Consider the following 27797-nt stretch of genomic DNA (forward strand, 5'->3'; position numbering starts at 1 on the left):
TATCAATTAATTTATTAATTGATACAGTTTTCACCTTTAATCAATTTTTAATGGGAAATATTTTGGTGATGTTTTTTTCTGTGTAGTTTTCCATTCCATTTTGTTGCAGTAGTGGTCATGTATACCAATTTCCGTTTTCTTCATTCCATTTAGATTTAGATTCCACTTATTTTCCGAATACTCCCGTGGAATTTCTATAATGCAATCCGCTAATGATAAAGGTACGTTACCTCCTTGTTTGAGTTATGCAAAAATTCCGGTAAGAATAATATCTTTGGATTTAAATGAGTCATATTGTATACTAAACTTTTAAGTAGATCAGATATCGAATTCAAATATTAAAATTCAATTTATTACCACATACACTCTATGCAAAATTATCGCTTGTATTAAAAAAAAAAATTCCGAGAATATGCAAACGACCCCACAAATGGATGGCGCTATACAACGACAACAAAGGGTTAAGTAGGGAAGCAACCTAGGTACATTCATTCAATTAATTCTAAATGAATATGTAAAAGGTTTTTTTCTTTGAATTGAAGACATCGGAATGCGCTTTAATGTTCCTCCTCTTTTGTTTTACTGTTTGTTGATGCCCATGTCGATGAAAACATGTAGCAAACCAAACGGCGGCATCAACAGCTAATGATCTCTCTCGGAACATGTTGTGTTGCCCAAGCTATGTCCACGAACCTTCCAGCTAAATCACAAATTCCCAATATTAGAGGTAGTAATCGTATACTCGTAAAAAAAACAACAACATGACCCACCATCAACGTAACAACGTATAGAATCCCGAAAATATACTTGCCTTCATTCTTTTCACACACACACATACAGACTTGGGGCACATGGCGCCTTAGCTATCAAACCAGTCATTTACTGTCGTCCTTCCTTCTTCCTCTTAACCAACCCATACGTCCATCCGTTTCATTGGTTTGACTGTCATTCTTGATTTTAGCCTCCTGGTTTGTTGCTGTTGTTTTTCTTTTTCGTACACATCAAATCTTGTTGGCCATAATGGGAGCTACATTATCGTATCGTATTTTTCCTCCGATTTTAAAATGCATCAATGGTACATGCTACAATTCTTGGAATTGATGAACGATCTGTTGTTATTGTGGTCGTTTTTTGTCTCCTTTATTTTTTTTTTTTATTGTATAATGTGGAATTGATGCGCTGTTGCGGTGGTTTTTCTACTTCTTGACTTTATCATTGGAATATAATAGCCATCCATCCTTTGGATTCTATATAGAGTTGCCTTTTGGGAAACACTTCAAAGAACAGTTTTAAGAATTGCATGTAGTTATGTGAATTTTGGTTTCACAATGAATTTTGGTTTGCTTTATTACTGCATCATTTGGGGTTTTATGATTTCGTACCCTAAATAGTAATTCCTAGAAATTTGAAGAAACAAATAACTCGAATCACTATATCTCAGACGACAGCCCTACTAGCAGTCTGACGAACTCAGGACACATTAAATATTAGCGATGGGACCAACTTCATAAGGAAGTGAAATAGTCACGCACACTCACGACTGAAAAATAATGCTAACTCACACTCACGCAAGATATTTTTTGGTAGAACTCACGCTCACACACACTCACGAAAAAAAAAATTTGTACTCACCCACACTCACGCACGAAAACGTCGTGAATCACGAAAAATACCGTGACTCATGAAAAATATCGTGATTCACGAATAATTTTATGATTAATTTACCTTACCGAAGTGTCTGAAAACATGAGCATTATTAAAATCGATAGTGTTATTAAACTCTTAACATCCCAGGTGTCACTAAAATTGTAATTGAATTTAACTCTTAAGCGTTTTATATTGGTGAGCAGGAATATTTTCGTGAGTGTAATTCACGCACACTCACGAAGATATTATATTCGTGACTCACGGTCACGCACGACATTTTGATTTGTTAATCACGCTAACGCACACTCACGCTGTTGTCATGAGCGTGACTCACGACTCACGCACGAATCACGAAAATTTTCGTGAGTCACGACAATTTCGTGTCACGTGCACACCTCTAGTATATGCATGTGCTCGAATACAGTGGTTTGTGTAAGAATTGCACGTTTTCGATTCTAATGAAAGGTGCAACATTTTCGAAATTTGTTGCAGATGCAAGTAGTGTAACACTAGGACAAGAGTGAAACAAAATTTTGACAAAATATATTCCCACTTAATATTAAAAAAAACGTATTTACAAAAAAATATTATTTTGCTAAATTTTATTTCTATAGAAAATTTGTCAATTTTATTTTTATAGAAAATGTTGTCAAAATTTTATTTCTATAAAAAATTTGTCAAAATTTTATTTCTATAGAAAAATTTGTCAAAATTTTATTTCTATAGAAAATGTTGTCAAAATTTTATTTCTATAGAAAATTTGGTCAAAATTTTATTTCTATAGGAAATTTTGTGAAAATTTTATTTCTATAGAAAATTTTGTCAAAAATTTATTTCTATAGAAAATTTTGTGAAAATTTTATTTCTATAGAAAAATTTGTCAAAATTGTATTACCATAGAAAATTTTGTCAAAAATTTATTTCTATAAAAAATTTTGTCAAAATTTTATTTCTATAAAAAAATTTTGTCAAAATTTTATTTCTATAAAAAATATTGTCAAAATTTTATTTCTATAGAAAATTTGGTCAAAATTTTATTTCTATAGAAAATTTGGTCAAAATTTTATTTCTATAGAAAATTTGGTCAAAATTTTATTTCTATAGAAAATTTTGTCAAAATTTTATTTCTATAGACAAATTTGTCAAAATTTTATTTCTATAGAAAATGTTGTCGATATCTTATTTCTATAAAAAAATTTGTCAAAATTTTATTTCTATAGAAAAATTTGTCAAAATTTTATTTCTATAGAAAATGTTGTCAAAATTTTATTTCTATAGAAAATTTGGTCAAAATTTTATTTCTATAGGAAATTTTGTGAAAATTTTATTTCTATAGAAAATTTTGTCAAAAATTTATTTCTATAGAAAATTTTGTGAAAATTTTATTTCTATAGAAAAATTTGTCAAAATTGTATTTCCATAGAAAATGTTGTCAAAAATTTATTTCTATAAAAAATTTTGTCAAAATTTTATTTCTATAAAAAAATTTGTCAAAATTTTATTTTTATAAAAAATGTTGTCAAAATTTTATTTCTATAGAAAATTTGGTCAAAATTTTATTTCTATAGAAAATTTGGTCAACATTTTTTTCTATAAAAAATTTGGTCAAAATTTTATTTCTATAGAAAATTTTGTCAAAATTTTATTTCTATAGAAAAATTTGTCAAAATTTTATTTCTATAGAAAATTTTGTCAAAAATTTATTTCTATTAAAAATTTTGTCAAACTTCTATTTCTATAAAAAAATTTTGTCAAATTTTATTTCTATAAAAAATGTTGTCAAAATTTTATTTTTATAGAAAATTTTATTTCTATAGAAAATTTTGTCAAAATTTTATTTCTATAGAAGATTTGGTCGAAATTTTATTTCTATAGAAAATTGTATCAAAATTTTATTTCTAAAAAAAAAAACACAATAAAAACAAAAATTAAAAATATTTCTATAAAAGTTTGTGAAGTACCTCTTAGTTGGAAAGGAATATTTTGGAAAATCTACCAAAGCATCAAGAATTCTATCAATCTACCAAACAGTAAAAAATCTACCATTTTTGGTAGAATTTTACCAACTGTGGCAAACGTGATCGCAATTCGTTTTTTCGCGTTAAAGACCATATGTTCCCACGCAGTATTACCGTTTGACACAGTTTTTTAATATTTTTGTGTCCCGTTTTTGTTGGGCCACTAAATATCATACAGTTTACATTTTGTGCCACCTTTTTGCCAAATTTGTTTATATTATTTATTCAATATTTAGACTTTTCATTGGAAGACTTCATCGGGAATTTGAAAAAAAATACATAATCTAAATTTATTTATTTAATTGTATATTATAAATCAATTTACAAAATATATTAATAGTTTTAATATTTAAATAATTTTTTGTTTTTCATTTATTGATTTTACTGTGCCGAATTTTTAACAATCTTCTTATTATCATCATTCTTCTATTTATTTCTTTTGGGACCTCATCACAGTGATAGTAGATTTTGTTGTCAAATCAGGTTTTCACAGATTTCTGTTGAAAGGCTATCCACAAACAATGATGAAGTTTATATACAGGTTTCTCTTGAATCCTTATACAGCTTGAATACAAAACTCTCAGAAATTGATGGCCCAAATGATGATGACGACCACTGATGATTGGTTTTTGACATTTCTTCCTTTGTTCTTCTTTTGTCTCACATGGCTATTATCATCTATCTATATCCCCACGTCAACATCTTCAGCAGAAGTGAACTAATTTTTGGCGAATTAAAAAAAAAGAAACAAATAAAAGTTGATGTCTTTTTCTAAGAATTGCTTTGGCAAGAATCTCATCTGCCATAATCTGACTAAACAAATCAAGCAGAGCGAAAGCAAAAAACTACTCACAATACCGGACATTTGCAAGTTATGTTCAAAGGAATCCTACCCCTAAAGACATGATTTTTCCATACAACACCAATTGCGCTTATTTCCCGCAACCAGTTCATGGACAATTTTCGTTACTTAACATGTGTTTCGTTCAGGAATGGTTAAGGCTTAGTCTCCCTACCTGTTTTAGTTACCTGCTGTTGTGACTACGGCCGCTCTTCATGATATTGAAATGAGCGATTTTTGTGTTGTATGTTTGATGATGGCAATGAGGAGGAATACTTCAAAGATTAACAAAAAAGAAAACAAACACTAAATGTAAGTAAAGACTTAAGATAATGGGCGAATATCATCCAACCCATGTCCGTCCGCCTGCACAGTTAATTTGCCACGATTTGTGGGTATAAAATCTCAATGATCTCCTTGCCGTTGGTAACCCTCAGAATACAGTATAGGGATGCCATTTTAAGAATTTGGAAAATGTTATAAAAATTAACATTCTGTAATGAGGCCAGTTTTGTGAGAAATTTGGAAATGTTTTGAAACACGGAAAAGTGTTGGCGCTATGGGGAAGTTGTACCACGCCAAGTCACTAACCCAGCAAAATTTGTGTCCTAAATTTAATGAAAAAAATTTTTGAAGCAAAGATTATAAACTTTATTTTAATTAAAATTTCATTATTTTAAAGAAATTTGTCCTTAATTTTTTGAAATTTTGCATCCTAAAATTTAGGTTGCGTAATCTTTAATATTACGTAAATATTTTTTTTAGTGTATATTTACTCATAGCGTTTCACAAAATATGAAACTGGCTCTCCTAATAATAGTGATGGCAAAATACTTCCAAAATTTGTTGGTACATTTTCCATTACAATTGACGATTGTTATAGTTTTACTCAAGAGTCTATGGTAGTCATGGGACTAAAATCCAACTTTCAAAGAAGGTATACCATTGTAAAATGTTGTTTTCTGTTATTTTTTTTACAATTTCTACATGTTTGCCTGGATGGTCCAAAAATTTGAGTAAGGAATGGAAAATTGTACCGAGGGCCGGAGAAGGCACAATGAAACTACAATTAGTTATTCGAAAATATGTCAATACAAATTTGAAGAAACTATACGGAATCCTAAAAAAAAAAACATATTTACTCCGTAGTGGGAAACCAATCGGGATTTCAGACTAATCAAAAAAAAACTAAATGTCCATAGTACATCCCTATTCGATCCACGTTATATAGAGAGATTGTTTTTGGTTGTATTGGATGCTGAGGCTTGTTAACCAAAATGAATGGCATCCTTGAAGCGCACACACGACGTCACGAAGCTGACATAAATTAAAATGGAGAACAACTTCAACTACACAAAAGGCAACAGTGCCCAGTACCATCATAAGCAAAAAACATACCAGCACAACAATAGATGTGTTTTTTTTTGCATCTTCAAGAAAGAAAAAAAAAACAACTATCGTCAAAACATGACGATGAAAAATCGATACCCCTGAAGATCTCCACCAGCATTAAATCCAAGGGGATTCAAATGCACCGCTCATTCACATCATACCATTCAATAACAATCAACTATAGCCTGTAGCCTATGTAAACTCCAATCTTTTGGTCATCACATATTCCACTAAAACATGGTTGATGGATTGTTCAACGAATGTCTTTTGATAGATGCGCTTGCGCCGGCACCGTTCTAAAACTTGATATGGCCGATTAGGAGAACATCAAATTATGTTTTTACCATCATTTAATTACGAAAGAATGTTTTAGTGAGCAGAAAAAATGCTTAAAACCCACTCTATTGTTAAGCCAAAACAATGGCTATTGTTTAATTATAATCTTATGAAATATATGGTTATGTTTAAGATATTTTAGTATGTTAGGATTTAAACAGGTGCAATGGATATAGATGAGCATTTATTTTGACCATGTTAAGTAGAAAAAAAATCAAATCGTTAAGGAAATATTTTTCTATAGATTTTTGTGTCCCCATGGTGAAACACAAGCAAAGAATGTAGATATAAAAAATATTTAACAAAAACCAATTTAAAAAATTAATTAAATATTTTTATAACAAATACATTTTTTGACTATTCTAGAAAATTGGTTTTGGCTTAAATAACAAAATTATTTTTTTAGATTAATTTTTAATTAAATAATAGAGCAATTAAATTTTTAGTTAGTTTAATTAATTTTTGATTTTTATTACAATATTACAAGCCTTTAATTTTACTTTAATTGACTTAATTCTTCGGTTCTTTATCATTATGAATTTTTTTATAGTAAACCACAATATGGTCAGGGTATAAATTTAATTTGTGTCCCAATAAGAATATTGCTGCTGCACACAGACACAAATTTCACGAAAATTTTTCCAATTAAATTTTTAATTGAGTTTTAAAAAATATTTAATAAAATATTTAATTGATTCAACAAATTTTTTAATTGAAACCAAAATCAATCACAAAAATTAATAGCATCAATTAATTTTTTAAATGGATCAATTAATTTTTTAATTGATACTATCATTTCAGTGATTGAAGATATTTCAATTAAAAAATTAATTGGATCAATTAATTTCGTGATTGAATCAGAAAAACATGTTTTGTGTACACTCACACTGGACACGCATGGTTGCCACTCGATCCGAAAATAATCTATCAATTTTTGAAGAAATTTTTACCAAAAACCAAATAAAAATATTTATTTTTCAGTTTTTGATTTCTATAGAAAATTTTTGTCAACATTTTTTTCCATAGAAAATTTGGTCAACAGTTTTTCTTTAGAGAATTTTGTCAACATTTTTTTTTCTATAGTACATTGTGTCAACATTATTTTTTTTTCTATAAAAAATGTTGTCAACATTTTATTCCCAGAGAAAATTGTATCAATATTTATTTCTAGAGAAACATTTGCCAAAATTTTATTTCTAGAGAAAAAATTGTCAAAATTTTATCCCTAGAAAAAATTTTACGAAAATTTTATTCCTATAGAAAATTTTGTCAAAATTTTATTCCTATAGAAAATTTCTCAAGTAGCTCTTAAGTGGAGAGGAACATTTTGCAAAATCTACCAAAACATCAACAATTCTACAAACCTAAAAAATCTACCATGTTTGGTAACATTCTACCAGATGTGGCATTGTCAAAATTTTATTCCTACAGAAAATTTTGTCAAAATTTTATTCCAATAGAAAATTTCTGAAGTAGCTCTTAAGTGGAGAGGAAAATTTTGCAAAATCTACCAAAACATCAACAATTCTACAAACCTAAAAAATCTACCATGTTTGATAACATTCTGTGGCATTGTCAAAATTTTATTCCTAGAAAAAATTTTACCAAAATTTTATTCCTATTGAAAATTTTGTCAAAATTTTATTCCTATAGAAAATTTCTGAAGTAGCTCTTAAGTGGAGAGGAAAATTTTGCAAAATGTACCAAAACATCAACAATTCTACCAATCTAAAAAATCTACCGTTCTACCTACATTCTACCAGCTGTGGCATTCGTGCGGACAGGCCCAGATACCAGTTTTCCTGTCTTTTGTAAAAAGGCAAATAACCTTGCGCTGAGTTTAATTTCGGGATTAATATATATATATATTTTTAATATTTTAGAGCTACGTTATTTGCTTAAAATTCTACCATTATTAAAATATAAAATATATTTTGAAAACTATTTTTTAGTAAACTTTTTTCAACAAAAGATGATTCAAATTCATAAAATTGTTCTTACTGTTATATGGTCTCTTTTTTATAACATATACATGGTATTATGCTTTAGTAATTAATTGATGTTAATTTAATTTATTGTGAAGTCTATAAGGATATGTAGGATAGGATAAGGATAGCATAGACTAAATAAATAAATAAATATTTGTGTAATTTTATGCAGTAAACGTTTCTGAAGTTTCCAGTACAGTGAAACCTCTCAGAAGTGGACATCCACGCTCGCCTAAATTTTGTCCACATTTGGGAGTTGTCCAGTTATGATAGCTCAATTTTAATGTGTTAATATTACAAACGTCTCAAGACAATTTCCACTTTTCAGAGTGTTCAAGTTTGAGAGGTTTCACTGTATATTGCTCTTGTTGTTGCTGATGGTGCAATTAAAAAACCTTTGATTATTTAAATAGCTGTCAGCATCAAATAAGCCACTCCTAATTTTTGTGCGAACAAATTATAGCTTAAAGGAGATTATGCATTTTTTTATTGATTTTATTTTTAATAGCTTATGTTTGACAAACATAACACTTTTGGTTATTTGCACACGGAAAATTTAACTAAATTTGAATGAAAAATGAATGAAATTATGTCATTAACATAAAGAAATTATTTCAATAAGACAATGTTCATTATTGGTATACAATGTTTCATTATTAAATCATATAATGAAAAATGTCATTGTAATTAAGAAATTATTTCCTAGGTTTAATTTAATTTAATTTAATTTAATTTAATTTAATTTAATTTAATTTAATTTAATTTAATTTAATTTAATTTAATTTAATTTAATTTAATTTAATTTAATTTAATTTAATTTAATTTAATTTAATTTAATTTAATTTAATTTAATTTAATTTAATTTAATTTAATTTAATTTAATTTAATTTAATTTAATTTAATTTAATTTAATTTAATTTAATTTAATTTAATTTAATTTAATTTAATTTAATTTAATTTAATTTAATTTAATTTAATTTAATTTAATTTAATTTAATTTAATTTAATTTAATTTAATTTAATTTAATTTAATTTAATTTAATTTAATTTAATTTAATTTAATTTAATTTAATTTAATTTAATTTAATTTAATTTAATTTAATTTAATTTAATTTAATTTAATTTAATTTAATTTAATTTAATTTAATTTAATTTAATTTAATTTAATTTAATTTAATTTAATTTAATTTAATTTAATTTAATTTAATTTAATTTAATTTAATTTAATTTAATTTAATTTAATTTAATTTAATTTAATTTAATTTAATTTAATTTAATTTAATTTAATTTAATTTAATTTAATTTAATTTAATTTAATTTAATTTAATTTAATTTAATTTAATTTAATTTAATTTAATTTAATTTAATTTAATTTAATTTAATTTAATTTAATTTAATTTAATTTAATTTAATTTAATTTAATTTAATTTAATTTAATTTAATTTAATTTAATTTAATTTAATTTAATTTAATTTAATTTAATTTAATTTAATTTAATTTAATTTAATTTAATTTAATTTAATTTAGTTTAATTTAATTTAATTTAATTTGATTTAATTTAATTTAATTTAGTTCAATTTAATTTAATTTTATTTTATTATTGAAACTAATTATAAAATTAAAATCCAAAAATATTAAACTAACTATTACGAAACATTTTCTGCCAGTGTATATAATTTCAAATATGTTTAATTTACTAAATTTAATGAAATGATTAACATTTTTGTATCGTTGAAACGGACAAGAGAAAAACACGTTAAAAATGTTTTGCATCTCATCACATGTCCATTACATGCAAACTACAAAGACAACAAGTTCAAGATTAGGCCATCATCATAAGCATCACCACAATCGTCATCTGTTCATTCATTCGTTGGATTGTTGCTTCAGTCAATCCGTCAGTTAGCCAAATTCATTCAATCTTTCCGTCTGTCTAAATGCCGGGGGCTTGATGGCGCGTGTGAGTGATTTTACGAATAGTATAAATAATACATAATATATACATACATATATATGAACCCCTACATATATACAATTGTATATATTCATATGAATTTATCTGTATGTATATTTGAGTATTCTATGTCTTCACAAGATGAGATCATACTCCACTAAAATAGTCCATAACAAATTTGTTTATAAGAAAGAAGCCAACAAAATCAGAAAAAAGAGACGGAGACAAAAACAAAGCAGCAAAACAAAAGTTGACAATAAAATTTAAATTCACTATATTTTTTTCTATGAAACAAAAACAAGGAAAATATTAAAAATTTGACCCAAAGTGGTGACTAACAATGTGTGTAATATTAAATAGCAGAAATTCAAGCTGTATGCTAAAGATTTCTTATCAGCTGTTTCGCTCATCTTAACCCTTGGGGTCTATGACTCAGTAAGATGCGATGCTATTTAAAACTACCTCTATCTGTTGCTCGCCTGAATTTAATTATTATTAAGCTAAAAATGGCTTTCTCAAAACCACAATTTTTTTTTTATTGAAAAAAAAACTATACAATAAATTCCAAATCATTCTCTTCGCGATTCAAACTTAAAATATTTAATTGAATTTTAAAACTCAAATTCAAATAAAATATCTAATTTTATTTGAAACCCTCCGTTTTTTTTTTAATGAATGAATTTTTAAACAACCATCAGTCATACTATCACAACGAAAATGAGCTATCTATGCGTCTTGGCGAATGAAATGAACATACGAACAAAATAAAAAATAAGATTAACAATAATAGTCATAAAAACCATAACAATAAATTATAACAAAACTTATGAATATGAACAGAGGTGGATACACTTGTCGCATTTTCCTAAGCAAAACTTTTTGTGTTGGTTGCTGTCTATTTTAAAATTTATTATAATATTTTTATACCCAAATGAATATAGGCTAATATCCATATTACTCTTTTAGGGACGGTGTATTATAGTAAGTATAACACAAGCAGAAAAAACAACAAACATTTAAAAAGCAATAACAAAATGTTTATAATAAATAATGCAAATAACGCAAATTTTGTGTATTTTCAAATTTTAGGTAATTTCCAACAAATTAAATATTTTAGTTTGGGAAACATTTTTTTAAAGTAATAAAAAAAACTCTCTTTACGTGGTGAGTGCTTGTAAGATAGTGATTTATTCTAAAATATCTTCAACTTTATATACTAAATCTTAAACTAGCTATAGACTAAATATTCTTAAAAAGTATGAATGATTAAATCATGAATTCTACTTGTTACCCCTTAATAAGATTTTATGGCCACGGATGTGCAGCACATCGGTCCGTTATCAGCTAGAAAAAATGCTTTCCTCCGGAATGCAAGTTCAAACAAAATTTCTTTTTAATGTAAAGATCACCTAAATCCGAATTGAGGACAAACGATGCAACGATTGTTAAAAAAAATTTTTGTAGCGTCAAAGAAAACTTTGTTTGTTAACATTTTGTTCCTCAGTAAAGAAATGTCTTCTTTTAATTTCATTTTCCACAAAAAAAAAATGAGGAACATAACAATGTTTATTGCAAAACGTTTTTTTGGGGTAAATTTTTTTGAATCTGTCGAAGAAACACAAAAAAACGTTTTCGATATCCATTATCCCAATGTTTTATTCATGGTATTTCCCATTACTCATAGAAATGGAAAATATCATATTACACGCAAAAAACGAAACGAAATTTTTGACAAACAAAGATCGTTTCACATTTGTTGTATGGAAGTTTATTTGGATGAAAAGTATATACTTTTTGTGATAAACGTTTATTCCTTTACAGGATGTAAAAACAATTTCATAAAGGCTAATCCAAAAAAGAAAATTCTTTTCTGGCTAGTTGTATTTTCTCTTTCTCACCTCCACCTTTTTCTGTAATACTAACAATTTAGAAGAAATGATTACACTTTTTATATATTTAATTAATTTTAAATTTATCCACTGGGCTACGCAGCTGTCATCAACAGACAATTTTCGCTATAGCCACCAATGCACAAGCAACAGTCACACAGTTATGTTTATATAGCATAGTTTTCGGCGCGCACGAGCCGATTAAAGAAACTTTATTTAACAGAAACATAAATTTAGTTGGGCACCGTAGCGCCCGCCTTGCATACCAAGGGTCGTGGGTTCAATCCCTACTCCGACCAAACACAAAAAGTTTTTTTTTTTAATATATTCCAATTATATTAGGAAGATTCCGAAAAAATGTTCGACATTACATACTACTATATTAAATTTTTACCATGAAACTTCAAAATGTGTTTTATTAAAGACTTAAAGTCCGAAAAGAACAATGTATGATATAAACGGAATGTACTGTGATTTTGGTTAAAAAATTATTTTCTTTATTGTGAAAATAACAATTTTGTAACAAAAATTTTTTTTTGATTACAAAAAAACTCTAAAAACCGTTACCGGTACACGTTTTCCAAACGTTTTTTCTTTGCGTGTAATTGATAATATCTTTTAGAAATATTTTTTTGGGAAATAAAAAAACCTTAAATAAGAAATATGTTAAGTAATACTTGAAGTCTGTATTAAAGCACTTTAAAATTTATTTTTATTTCAGAAAGTGCCCCACCTCCGTATCAAAGCCAAAGGATGGAAAGACGCGAAGGTAAGTTTGTGTATTTATTGAACAATAAATATAATATTACATACACCCATAGAAAAAACATGAATGGTTCATCTGAAAAGGTTATGGTTACGAATGGGAGCCACCGTGGTGCAATGGTTAGCATGCCCGCCTTGCATACACAAGGTCGTGGGTTCGATTCCTGCTACGACCGAACACCAAAAAGTTTTTTTCAGCGGTGGATTATCCCACCTCAGTAATGCTGGTGACATTTCTGAGGGTTACAAAGCTTCTCTAAGTGGTTTCACTGGAATGTGGAACGCCGTTCGGACTCGGCTATAAAAAGGAGGTCCCTTGTCATTGAGCTTAAAATGGAATCGGGCAGCACTCAGTGATAAGAGAGAAATTCACCACTGTGGTATCACAATGGACTGAATAGTCTAAGTGAGCCTGATACATCGGGCTGCCACATAACCTAACCTAACCTAACCTATGGTTACGAATTAAAAAAAACGCTACCGTGACTCGAACCTGTATTGTCTGTCCCATACACGTTAACAGTCGCCTTAGCACATTGCACCACCGACGGAGTTGCCATAAGAACGTTTAACGAATATTTTAAGACTTTTCATTGACAAAGAAAAACGAAAGCCGTTCATGAAATCGCGAATGTCCGTGGACTAAACTGTTAACATTCCGTTATGATTTTTTGTGAACGTTTCCATTTCAATTTGTTACCGTCCGTTCACGATTTCGAAACGTAATCTTTTCTATTAGTGTTCCATGAGTAAATCAAGAAGTAATGCACTGAAAAAACAGTGAACCCACCAGGAAGAAAAGTTTAGGTTAATTTTAGAAAATTTTGATTATTTTTAGAAAATTTTAACTGTATTACAAACGCTGACATTATGCCGATATCACAAAAATAAATATTATTCGACAAATTCAAGAAATTTTATTAGATATAATTAATTTTGTTCACTTGTTAAAGAAATTTGTTTAGTTTGAAGTAAAAAATTGGAGTTCAAAATTGCAAGAATGTCTTTAGTACCATACGAAATTCATGATGGGCTCATTTGTAGTAAGATTTACAAATTTAAAGAAATAATGGGCTATTTTGTGAGAAGTACGAATTTAGTAAATCTTTATGCTTCATTTGTGTATAATTTTCCCGTGTTTTAGTTCATTTAACTAACGTACGCAAAAAATTATTAGAGTAAAAGAAATTTTCTCCAAACATAATAATAACATGAACTGAAATAAAGTTAAATTGGCTTTAGTGAAATAGAGGGTTCACTGTTTTTGGGTGTGACGAGTTATGAGGACACATAATTCATAAGTTTTATTCATCAATACACACAAAAAAATTTCTGATTCAATCACGAATCAGTCACAGAAATGGTAGTATTAATTAAAAAATTAATTGATCCTAATAAAAAATTAATTGATACTATTAATTTGTGTGATTGATTTTTATTTCAATTAAACAATTTGTTGATTCGATTAAAGTTTTAATTGAATATTGTTAAAACGCAATTAAGATTTTAATTGGAAAAATTTTCGTGAATTTTTTTTTCTGTGTAGTATCGAAAACTGAAACAACCTTAGATCGGGAGTTAAGAAGTTAATTAAAATATACGCCCAAAGATTGTAATTCCACCGACACAGTTACTTTACATGTACATGTGACATGATAACCATATGAGGTGAATAGTCGACTGGCCAGCCATTTCGTTGAGAGATTTATGTCTGTCGATTAGTCCTCACCAGCGTTGCCACAATGAATTTTTATTTTGGATCAACATTTTTCCGAAATTGGACCAAATTTCGTACAAGCGGACCATTTTCCAAATTAAATTAATATCATTTAATAGTTAATTTTTTCCAAAATTTTACTTCGATAGAAAATTTTATAAAATTTTTATTTATATTTATTTGTATCGAATATTTTATCAAAATTTTATTTCCATAGAAAATTTTGTCAAAATTTTATTTCTATAAAGAATTTTGTCAATTTTTTTATTTCTGTAGATATTTTTATCAAAATTTTATTTCTATAGAAAATTTTGTTAAAATTTTATTTCTATAGAAAATTTTGTTAAAATTTTATATCTATAGAAAATTTTGTCAAAATTTTATTTCTATAAAAATTTTTGTCAAAATTTTATTTCTATAGAAAATTTTGTCAAAATTGTATTTCTATAGAAAATTATCGCAAAATTGTATTTCTATAGAAAATTATCGCAAAATTTTATTTCTATAGAAAATTTTGTCAAAATTGTATTTCTATAGAAAAGTATCGCAAAATTGTATTTCTATAGAAAATTATCGCAAAATTTTATTTCTATATAAAATTTTTACAAAATTTTCTTCCTGAACAAAATTTCTGAATAATTTTGTATCTATTCAAATTTTTTTTAAAGTTATTTTTTGGCAAAATTTTATTTCTATGGAGTTTTTTTTTAATTTTATTTCCATAGAATTTTTTGTCCTAATTTTATTTCTACAGAAAATTTTGTCAAAATTTAGTTTCTATAGAAAATTTTTAAAAAATTACCGATATGACGAAAATGGACCAAAATCATCCAAATTCCATTTGGTCCGACCATCGGATCAAATATAAAAATTAATAATTTTTTGGACCAATTTTGGTCCAGTCGGACCAAACCCCATTAAGTGATGATGGTGTAACTCATTACTTCGACTTTTTTACTTTTTTTTAATTACCCCAACAAACACAGGGATGAACATTTTTCGTAGGTAACGCCATATCAATTTGATAGTGAATCCCATCTTCAACATAAGTTCAAATGGCCTTGTTGAGAACGCGACTTTCTAAACAATTTCTCAAATTGAATTCTAAGCTAATTCTTTGAAAAAATGTTTGAAAGCTTATTGAATATAAACATTTCACCAATGCTTGTGTTTTTTGGGACGTATTCAAAAACAATTTTAATATCATAAAAATCATATTACAATGATATTTTAATATTACATTCGTTATATAATCTACTTATATTGGAGTTTTCCAACGCTAACTGGGTAATATTTCAATATGCTTAGCATTAAATTTTGCTATAAATAAAATTAAATATAGACTCTTCTTCGCATATTAATGACAGTATATCGTTTGCTTCGGCCCACCTTAAAATTATACACATTTTTCAAAGCGGAGATTTTTTTCTATTTTTGGATACAAAAAAAAAAACTAAAAACAAATATATATTGCAATCTACACACCTCATCCAACATTGTTGAGATGAATAAACAAATTGTTGTGTGAACGCTTGAATGAAGTTCTTTTTGTTGGCACAATAATTCAATTTTTAAATAAGAGATTCGAGATGAATACGAACACAAATGATGGCAACGATGATGATGATGATGATAAGCATCAAAACATTCCTGAGTGCATACGTGACGCGTGAATTTTATTTTAAGAGAATTCGCTTTAAGTCAAATTCGCGCAACTGACTAAACGGCAATCTATAGATTGGTTGGTGGGTAATACATACAGTCGGTAAACGTTCGGTTTGTTTTATTTTCTTTTTCAAAATATTTGCAAATATTGTTATTATTAATAATTTTGTTGTTGCTGTAGTTGTTTTTTCCGTTTCTTTGAAAAGAAGCGACGAAAAATAAGCATACAGTGTGTGGCGCCGTAATGTTGTTGTTGTTTTGTTTTTAAAAGCTAACAAATAATAATGAACGGCGTCGACAGCGGCGACACACCCACCGCTCTTACCCGCCTATCTGGTTATCCCACTGTTCTGCTGCTATTTGCTAACCTAATTCTGCTGATGGGCTTTTTGTTGTTTAATTTTTTTATAATTTTTTTTTTGTTTTTTTTTGCAATACATCAGCCTCATGAATGCCTGTATGGTGTGATGGAAGAAATAAACATTTCGGTTTGTTGGCGCCGCTTGTATATTTGCGTTTTTTTTTTATATATACAAAAAAATCATTGAACATACCGAGACCAATGAAACAAGAATATTTGTAGTGTTTGTTTTGAGTTTTTGTTCATTTTGCACGTCCTTCGTGCAACAATATTTCGGTATAGGAAAACTTTTAATTTTCCTTCTATGGTCAACCAGCTTGATTTTGGGCGTTAGCACCATAGGGTGTTACATTGTTTATATTATAGGATCACTAAGTATTATTACTAAATTATGGTTATTATGCACAGAAAAAAAAACTCACCAAAATATTTCCAATTAAAACAAGTAAGGAAAGTCTAAAGTCGGGCGGGACCGACTATATTATACCCTGCACCACTTTGTAGATCTAAATTTTCGATACCATATCACATCCGTCAAATGTGTTGGGGCTATATATAAAGGTTTGTCCCAAATACATACATTTAAATATCACTCGATCTGGACAGAATTTGATAGACTTCTACAAATCTATAGACTCAAAATTTAAGTCGGCTAGTGCACTAGGGTGGAACACAATGTTAGTAAAAAAAAATATGGGAAACATTTAAATCTGAAGCAATTTTAAGGAAACTTCGCAAAAGTTTTTTTATGATTTATCGCTCGATATATATGTATTAGAAGTTTAGGAAAATTAGAGTCATTTTTACAACTTTTGGACTAAGCAGTGGCGATTTTACAAAGCAAATGTTGGTATTTTGACCATTTTTGTCGAAATCAGAAAAACATATATATATGGGAGCTATATCTAAATCTGAACCGATTTCAACCAAATTTGGCACGCATCTACTCTCTGTGCAAAATTTCAACTAAATCGGAGCAAAAATTTGGTCTCTGTGGTCATATGAGTGTAAATCGGGCGAAATCTATATATGGGAGATATATCTAAATCTGAACCGATTTCAACCAAATTTGGCACGCATAGCTACAATGCTAATTCTACTCCCTGTGCAAAATTTCAACTAAATCGGAGCAAAAATTTGGTCTCTGTGGTCATATGAGTGTAAATCGGGCGAAAGCTATATATGGGAGATATATCCAAATCTGAACCGATTTCAACCAAATTTGGCACGTATAGTTACAATGCTAATCCTACTCCCTGTGCAATATTTCAACTAAATCGGAGTTAAAAATTGGCCTCTGTGGTCATATGAGTGTAAATCGGGCGAAAGCTATATATGGGAGATATATCTAAATCTGAACCGATTTCAACCAAATTTGGCACGCATGGCTACAATGCCAATTCTACTCCCTGTGCAAAATTACAACTAAATCGGAGTTAAAAATTGGCCTCTGTGGTCATATGAGTGTAAATCGGGCGAAAGCTATATATGGGAGATATATCCAAATCTGAACCGATTTCAACCAAATTTGGCACGCATGGCTACAATGCCAATTCTACTCCCTGTGCAAAATTACAACTAAATCGGAGTTAAAACTTGGCCTCTGTGGTCATATGAGTGTAAATCGGGCAAAAGCTATATATGGGAGATATATCCAAATCTGAACCGATTTCAACCAAATTTGGCACGCATAGTTACAATGCTAATTCTACTCCCTATGCAAAATTTCAACTAAATCGGAGCAAAAAATTGGCCTCTGTGGGCAAATGAGTGTAAGTCGGGCGAAAGCTATATATGGGAGCTATATCTAAATCTGAACCGATTTGGCTGATATTTTGCAAGTTTTTCGAGACCCATATATATACATTAAAAAAAATCCATCACCATTCATAACTGACTTTGTGTTCCGAGTTTGATTAAAAAGTTAATTGTTTCAATTAAATTTTTTTTTTTTTTTTCAAACAATCAATCTTTTAATCAAACTAAAAACACAAAAACTGTTCGGAATGAAATTGAAAATAATTTTTAATTGAATCAATTAAATAATTAATTGGAATTCGCTCATGATAACAATTAATTCTTTAATCAAGAATTTTTTATGTCCAATTAAAACTGTGATTGATATTATCATTTTCGTGATTGAAGACATTTCAATTAAAAAATTAATTGGACCAATTAATTTCGTGATTGAATCAGAAAAAAATTTTGTGTGTTTGGTTAAAGGCTTGATAAAAAAATTTCTGTTTTATTTTGCTACAGTACACAAAAAATAGCACAAAAATATTTTCAATTAAAAATTTGATTGAAATTGAAAACGATTTCAATTAAAACATTAACTGACAACATTAACCTTTTAATCAAATTAAGAAAAGTCAGTTAAGATAATGATTGAAAATTTGTGCGTTCAAATTGGTCCATTTCGGTCCATAATTATATATAGCCCCCATATAAGCCGATCGCCCGATTTGACCTCCGGAGCCTTTTGGAGGAGCAAATTTCGTCCGATTCGATTAAAATTTTCTACGTTATATGAGTATATGATATCTAACAGCCATGCAAAACTTGGTGCATATCGGTCTATAATTATATATAGTCCCCATATAAACCGATCCACAGATTTGACCTCAGGAGCCTCTTGGGAGAGCAAATTTCGTGGAGGCACAAACTTCATCCGAGTCGGCTGAAATTTGGTACATTTTGTTAGTATGTGGTCGCCAACAACCATGACAAAAGTGGTCCATATCGGCCCATAGTTATATATAGCCCCCAGATAAACCGATCCCCAGATTTTACTTCTTCCAGGATAACTTCTTCATTTGATCTTGCTAAGATTTAGTACTAATCACACAAAAATTTGACCATATTTCGCTTCTGCCTCTGTTTTACCGCGCGAAAATTCATACCGGTCAAGAACTAAATTATTTAGGTTTTTAATCTGCCTTTTTTACATAATATATACACACAAAAATTGTTTTTCTGATTCAATCACGAAATTAATAGATCCAATTAATTTTTTTAATCGAAAAGTCTTCAATCACAGAAATGATAGTATCAATTAAAAATTTAATTAATCCAATTAAAAAATTAATTGATACTATTAATTTTTCTGCTTGATTTTTGTTTCAATTAATCAATTTGCTGAATCAATTAAATTTTTAACTGAATATTTTTTAAATCTCAATTAATTTAACTTTAATTGGAAAATTTTCCTGTATGTACTAACTTACAATTTAGAAGACGATGTTAAGGAGTTTTAAAATACCTTGCCATCGGCAAGTATTACTACAGCCCAAGTAATTTGAATGTGGATGACAGTCTTTAGTAGAAGTTTCTACGCAATCCATGGTGGAGGGTACATAAAATTCGGCCTGGCCGAACTTACGGCCGTATATACTTGTTTTTATTGATATAATATGAAAACAATAATTTATTTATTTATTACAAGATTTATAATCATAATAAATTATGAAAATAAATATAAAAAATTAGGTGCTAACAACAAAGGCTTTTGACCTGAAAACAATAATTATTACCTGTAGATTTACCATTTCTTATGTGTTTTCCGATTTAAAATATGTAAACTATTCAAACTTAAATATACAAAATTAAAGTATTTCCAAAAATATAGAAATTAAAGAATTTATGAAAATATTAAATATCAACTTAAACGTACATTACAATATACATTCTTAAAATAAACATATTTTATTTAACTTAAACTTGCTTAACTAAACTTATAGTTAAATATATTATTTTTATTTCAGGATTATCTTTTCTAAATTACGGCAACTCTACATCTTTCGGAAGTTCAGATGTCGACGGCATTTCCAGCATAAACAAAATAAATTCCAATGTCTACCTTCGAATGACAGAGTCGGTTACCACTGACGGTGAAGGTATGTTACTACACCAAGAAAACTCTTAACTTTTTAAGCATCACAAGCGTAGTTGGTTCCTAGTAAAATATTTGTTCTAGTAAAAATTTCACTAGATGTTGTTGTGATTAAATCTGTCACTAGCATGCCAAAAAACTCACTAGAAAAAGTAATAAATCTCTCTCGATTTCATATCACCTTGAACGATTTATATTGACAAGCGGTTTTCCCTATGTTATTTATACGAAATAGTCTTTTATGAGATTACGACAATAAGCGAAATAATATGATAAGACTTTCAAAATATAATCTCATAGAAAATGAGTATGAACTTTGATGTCTATACGACAATCGTTAAAAGACAATGACTTCACGCAAAGACAGTCTGAACTTTTGCAATGTTTTGTGGCGCTTTTTCAATATAATAAGCAATTTCATGCGTTCCTCTTTAGATAAATACGAATATAATAGATCTGTTTTTACATTTGAATTAAGGAAATACAGAATATGCCGCAGCTCAAAGACTATTCAGAAGCAATGAAGAGAACAAATGTTATCGATGTAGATGGCACCAAAAGCTGAAAAATTTTTCTACACCGAAAAAAATTTCCGTAGTTAAATTAACACTAAATTTAGCTTATTGTTATTGCAAACAAATTATTTGTTTTTTATTTTTTTTTCGACATTTTTCACAGCCCAATGAAATTTTCCTTTTTTTAAGTATGCCTCCACCATTTCATGAACTAATTGTGGGTATAAGGTTCAATGACCTAAACCAAAAGAAAATTTTCATACGATTCCCAATAATAGTAGGAATGAACTACTGTTTGGTTAAAATGGCCACGATTTGGCGCCAATGGGTTTCTTCTTTACTTTTAGTTAATTTTGTCTTCTATGAGAGGGTGTAATTTCGTGAGCTGCAATTAAAATGGTACAACTGGGCATTAAATTTTCCTGGTTTTAAAAACGCTTTGTGGAAATCTCAAAATGTGGAGTACAATTTAGTTCAATTTTCTCACGACGTAGAAGAATGACTTCTTGCTATAAAACAATTTACATTTTTTTTGTGTACAGGCACACAAAAAAATACTTTCTTAATGAACGATAAATTTAAAAATTTATCATACAATTGTTTTTTCAACAATACATTAACTCAATTTCATGGCAAACCTCAATGATTGTCACCAACGAGTTTTATTTAACCCAGAAGAAAAGAACAATAATTTCTATAAAATTGAGTTTCGGAGAACAAATTTTTTGTGTTCAAAATTCTTAAAAAAACATTTCATTCATCAACACAAAAATCCTTCATATACCCATGTATGTTAATGCGTTAAGGTATTCGCAATTTTCATTACACTTATTTCATTAAAAAACAAATAATATTCGAAGAATATAAATTGAAAAAAAAAGAAAACAGCAAAAAATTCGCACATTCACAATTGCGGCGCTGCAAAGTTAAAATATCATCAAAATATTGTAGAAAGTGACGACTTGACGCGGCAACCTGGCGCCTCAGAAAACATGACTACCAGTCACCGAACCCCCCACCCACAACCAAATTTGCAAGCCACCCTCCCAATATTATACTATCATCATCGTCACCAACAGCGGCAGCAATAGCAACAGAGCGTATTTGTATAGTGCTAGAGCCGACAAAAAAAAAATATTCATTAGATAAACGACGATGGCAACGGCAATAGCAAAATTAATGAAATAAACAAACAAATGAGTCGACAGGCCGCAATGACGGCGTCAACGACTACGTGCCAGAGCTTACGGTGTCATTTGGTATTGGCACAACGCCGTTTGTCATTATAGGTATGGCGGCTTCTTCACACACTCTCTCTCACGCTCTACTGAAAGATACAATTTTAACAGAGAGTTAATTTATATGTATTTTTTATTCTTTATATTTTAAAGGTATTTTAATTAAAAATCTTTAAATATTAATTGGAGTGAAAAACACTATTTCATAGTCAAACCACTTTTATATAAAATTAAACCGAAACCGGGAATGTAATACCTAGTTTCTTAAGACAAAAAAAACGATATTCATGTCCCAAATATATCTGTCATTGAAATCATTGGAGAGAAATCAGTGATATTCGTGTTAAATATGAAATCGCCTAGAACATAAATGGCGGACCATTCTCAATATTTTGGGCTACATTCGTATAACCGAATAGAAAGCCCACACTCGAATTATTTAATGTTATGTTTGCAAAAGAAGAGCTATTTAATATGCCAATTAGTTTTTCTGTCTCGGATTACTATTCAACCAACGTTTTGTTCTAATCCAAAAATAGAACCGGACTACAAAATTTTTCCGAAAATGCTTCTTTCATCTCGTATAGACAATATTGCAGAAATGTACTCAGATTTGTATTTTTCATAAAACTGATTTCTATTGGAGACATAATACACCCAATACGCGTATTCTGCAACATTGTATCCAATCACATGTCCATCTAAATAATACTTGCAATATTCTTTAAAATTGTAAAGTAAAAGAGCAAACCCACTACAAACAAACATTAGGAACCCTCATCCCCACCCACCAACACTATCACCATTTCATTGGATTAAATATCGACAGTAATTTGTATGCGGCGCTTAAAGCTGTAATTGATTATTGATAGACGACAAGACAGTTGTGGATATTTTTAGATGGACAGACAGATAGATAGATGGCTAGATAACGTGATACAAGATATGGACATTAGAGTGTTATGGAAAAAACAAAAATGGATATACCGTGAAATATTCTTCAAATAATTCCGGTATGGGTCATTAAAAATAATATTGATTGCACAACTAATCCTACGTCCGTTTGAAAAACACTTTAAATTAACTTTTATTTGATATTTGTCCGCTTCAGAAAATACAACTAAATGTCGAATCAGTGTTGCCACCGCTGTCAAAAATGTATTCAACAAAAATCAGTTGATTGAGCAAAGAAATAAATTATAACGTATTGGCTGTTACGGCAAAAATAAATGTTTAAATAGCACCAATACGTCTGCTGAAGCATTTGACGTTTGCTTTTTTTTCTATTGCTTAGTACTAAGTTCGTTTCTGCGAAAAACGAATATCTTCATATATCTCCGTAAATAGGGTCTCAATCCCAGGAATGTTAAGTTATTTATGCGAAATAATATGCCTGCCTATTTTTTGGAGCGAAAAATCCAGGGTTGTATAAATATGTGTCTGAAAATGCTCAAAGCAAAGATTTCGCATTTATTCCGCGCTAACGTTTTTTTATATGGAGTATAACAGTTTTTCGTGCGAAAACGTGATCTTAGTACACTGATTCGACATTTAGTTGGAAAGTTGGCATTTTATTATTCTAAAAATATAAAATTCGACCAAAATCTAATTAGCTGAAAAAAAGAAAGACAAAAATTACAATCTCGTTTCTTTTTTTTTTTTCTACACTATATTTATTTTACCCAAATTACAAATATTAAATATTGCAATGGCTAATTTTTGTAAATATATCGTTAGAGCCTTATGTTTAATACCCGTATATATCGTTCCAATCATGTTTTAAATCTTAAAACAAAATGAAAAGCAATATACTGAAGCCACCATACCGATTTACTTTAATTACTTGCACTTCTATTGCACACCGAGCTTTTTGTATGAAATATTTATTACCTGACAACCAATCATTTACGCGACAAACCTGTGCGGAGCTCCTCTAATATCCATTCCAATGAATGTTGCTCCATCAAAATGACCTTCAATGTGACAAATCTTTTGAAAAATTCCATGCATACAAAATGAGACTCTAAAGTACGCAGTACCTACACCTTCCCTACCCAATCAAAGTGCAAGGTATGCATTTATATAAGGTGCATTGCAAAAATTACAATCATATTAATATGATTCGAAAATGATAGATCCTTTTTATAATTTTAGTAACTTTTGGGATCAGTCAAACGACAAGAGCTATCTTGAATGTCTCCAATTAAACCAAAAAATATGACAATTGTATAATTTATAATAATTCCAAATATCTGTATTTAAACTTTATAGTGTTTGGAAACTTGTTCTTAAAATTTTGAAGTAATTTAAAGATAGTTAGAGACATTTTGAAAAATTTATTTCAGGGATAAATTTTAGTCTAGTTTAAAAATGTCAATAAAAACACTGATGCATGATACGATCACTTAACCCTCTCAGTACCGATATCCACTTAGAAGGACATTCGAAAAATACACCAAATTCTATTTTCCCACTTAGTTTCGATATATTTCTTGATGTTATTTTAAAGTAGAGGCTTTAATCTAAATAAGCTATAAATATTGTCCATATTGGTGAGGTCTAAAATACATTTTTATAATTTTCTTTAACAATAAACGAAAAATACGAAAATTTGAGACAATTTTTGTGCAGTATGTTTCTAGTAAATGGACATTTATACAAAAACTATAGCTGATACTGTTACGGGTTCTTTTTTGTATTTTTTCTCACACGTTGAAATATATTATAGGCAAAATAGCGCTTATTTTCGTAAGGCCATTTGGTCACAATTCATGAATCAAATTTTCAGAACAAGCTCATATAGCTCTTGAAATAATTGAGGTAGGTTTTCAAAATGACAATTTTTGTTCTACATGCTGTTAGTACAAGTAAAAACAGAAGAAAAATAAAAGTTTTTATCATTAGGTTTATTTCGGTAGTGAAAGGGTTAACCAAAATCTTGCTCAAATGATAAAGCTCATATCTATGCAAACAAGCCTGTTTCAAGAGATTCACACCGAAATGTTGCAAAGAATATGCCAAAATTTAAGTAAGCGGATGGACCATTGGAGGCAGTGTTGCCAGTATTTTTCTGGCTCTTCTCCCCAAATTAGGACGCTTTCGTCTCCGGAATTCCCCAATTTAAATCAAAATTCCTCACAAAATTCCCCAATACATTTTTGATAAGTTGTTATGAAAAAAAAAATAAAGAAATAGGCTCTGCGGTAGAATATAGGTAAAAATTGTAAAATTGAAAAAAATGTCAAAAAATGTCAAAAAAAAAAATTAAAGAAAAAAAATATAATATAAACATTTCGAAACAAAACCAAGAGACTGGTGATTGTCTCTTGGTGTTGTTTCGTAGAATGAAAATGGGAGTTCGGCCTCCATGGAATTATGGATGAACATTTATTTCTAAATACTCAAGTAATAAAATTGGGTGGTACACTCAAAAAAATGTTTACTAAGATCCAAAGATTTTGACGTTCACTTAAGGATTTTGGTATTGATTCCGAACCAAAGATGAGGCTTCTTTAGAATAAAGAAATTTTTAGCGACCTATTTGGCTTTAAATCTAGGACCAATAAAACTAAAATTAGGATACAGATTTGATTTATTTCAATTACAAATTTTCATTCTCTTTTCGCGGTTTATTAATAAAGGTATTCACGAACAAACAAATGCCAGTTTAAAAATCCAAATTATAACGGATACTTCAAAGTAAAAAATGTTTTCTTAATTCCAAAAAACTTTAAACCAAAGACGCTAAATCCTCAAAATAAGTCTTAGCCTATATTTAAAGCGTTTTTATCTTAAATCTAAAGTTTCAATATTTCAGTTATTTTAAGGTCAATTTCTTTAAATTAATGTGTTTCTTTACTTTAAGGAAAATTAGCCTTCGTTCAAAGACATGCGACTTTAACGTAGGGACGCAAATTTACAAAATTTGTGTCCTAAATTTAATGAAAAAAAATTTTCGAAGCAAAGATTATAAACTTTATTTTACGAGTAATTAATTTAAACAAATTAAAATAAAAAAATTTAAAGAAAATTGTCCTTAATATTATGTAAATTTCGCATCCTAAAATATAAGTTGAGTAATCTTTAATATAACGTAAATATTTTTTTTCAGTGTAGATTATATGAAAGTAAATCATCGTCATCATTTTTATATTTATGGAATATATTGTGTTAAACAAGGATGAAAGGCCAACATTTAGGCCCGATTCCTCACAAAATGATTTCACAATTGTTGCAAAATGTTTCAATCTAGCTGAGTAGAATTGTAAATTAGGGCCCCTAAAATAAAACCCTGTGTCCGTTTCCAGTCCAAATGCTTTATTAGCGACTTTTGTGTCATTTTTAATAATTTAGAAATAAACAGAATTTCACGAAAATTATTACTATACACCTGATTTATTACACTGAACGGATTTCGAAAAAATCCCCAAATTTATAAAAATTCCCCAACAAATCCCCCTACTGAAACTGTTCGTCCCCATCCACGAAAAACTATTCCCAATTTTAGGAAAAATCCCCAATACTGGCAACACTGATTAGAGGGGCAGTCGCGGTCAACATTTGCATGAACTAATGTTCAAACATTAAATTGTACACTGAAAGAAGAGTTTTCTTTCCTGAGCAACGAAATTTTAGACAAGCAAAGTTTTCTTTTGACACAAAAAAAAAAATTTAAAACAAATAAAATAGTTTACAGCCAATCGTTGAATTATTTATCATAAATTCGAGTTCATATGCTCTACAAAAAATGCTTTATAATAAAGGGGAATTTCGTTTGTCTAAAATTTCGTTCCCGAGGAAAGTATTTTTTCTTTGGGTGTATGGACCGTGAATTTTATGTGGATTTTTGAAAATTTTCCCTATAGCTCTTTAAAAATTACCATTTATAAATTTAGATCATGGAATTTTTTCCAGAAATAATAATATTTTCATAAGTATTATGACTGTACGTTTAAATTTTATTATTATAGTTGTTCAAACTACACACAAAGAAAAAAAAACGTTTGGAAAACGTGTACCGAAAACGTTTTTCTTTTGTTAGAGTTTTTTGAATTGCTTCGACATGTATACACTTTTATCACCAAAAAAATTCATTTGTTACAAAATTTTTATTTTTTCAATAAAAAAAGTTATTATTGAACCAACAACACAGTCCATTTCGTTTATATCAAACACTGTTCTTTTCTGACTTTAGGTCTTTAATAAGACACACTTTACAGTTCATAGTAAAAATTTAATATAGTAGAATGTAATGTTGAACATTTTTTCGGAATCTTCCGACCCTATCTGGAATATATGAAAAAAAAAAAACTTTGGTCGAAGCAGGGATCGAATCCACGACGGACGTAGCAACCACTGCTCCACGGTGCCCAACTAAATGTATTTTTCTGTTAAATAAACTTTGTTTAATCGGCTCGTGGGCGCCGCAAGCTATGCTATATAAATATAACTTATATGGGTAATTGTCTATTGATGACAATATCGGCTACATGGCTCAGTGGATAGTGTGTTGGCTTACAAATTACATGGTCCGCGGTTCGATTCTCCGTCCAGGCAAAAGGAAAAAAAATTTTTAAATT

The 27797-nt window shown here is 28.8% G+C and overlaps 1 protein-coding gene and 1 long non-coding RNA gene across 4 annotated transcripts in view; one reads left to right on the plus strand and one right to left on the minus strand.

Moving 5' to 3' along the window:
- Positions 1-27797, plus strand: part of Dad (Daughters against dpp) — a 74890-nt gene that overhangs the window by 25381 nt on the left and 21712 nt on the right. For all 3 annotated transcript variants that reach the window (XM_075291922.1, XM_075291920.1, XM_075291921.1), the window contains exons 4-5: positions 12787-12834; positions 20338-20469. In XM_075291922.1, coding sequence (XP_075148037.1) covers positions 12787-12834; positions 20338-20469 — 180 coding nt within the window. The remainder of the gene's footprint in view (positions 1-12786; positions 12835-20337; positions 20470-27797) is intronic.
- On the minus strand, positions 4023-16251 carry LOC142222010 (uncharacterized). The gene is made up of 2 exons (XR_012718242.1): positions 16033-16251; positions 4023-4383 (listed from the first exon to the last, which is right to left on the minus strand). It is a non-coding gene; the product is annotated as an uncharacterized LOC142222010 (long non-coding RNA).

Source organism: Haematobia irritans, chromosome 1 (assembly GCF_050003625.1).
Source record: "Haematobia irritans isolate KBUSLIRL chromosome 1, ASM5000362v1, whole genome shotgun sequence".
In the NCBI taxonomy this organism is placed as follows: domain Eukaryota; kingdom Metazoa; phylum Arthropoda; class Insecta; order Diptera; family Muscidae; genus Haematobia; species Haematobia irritans.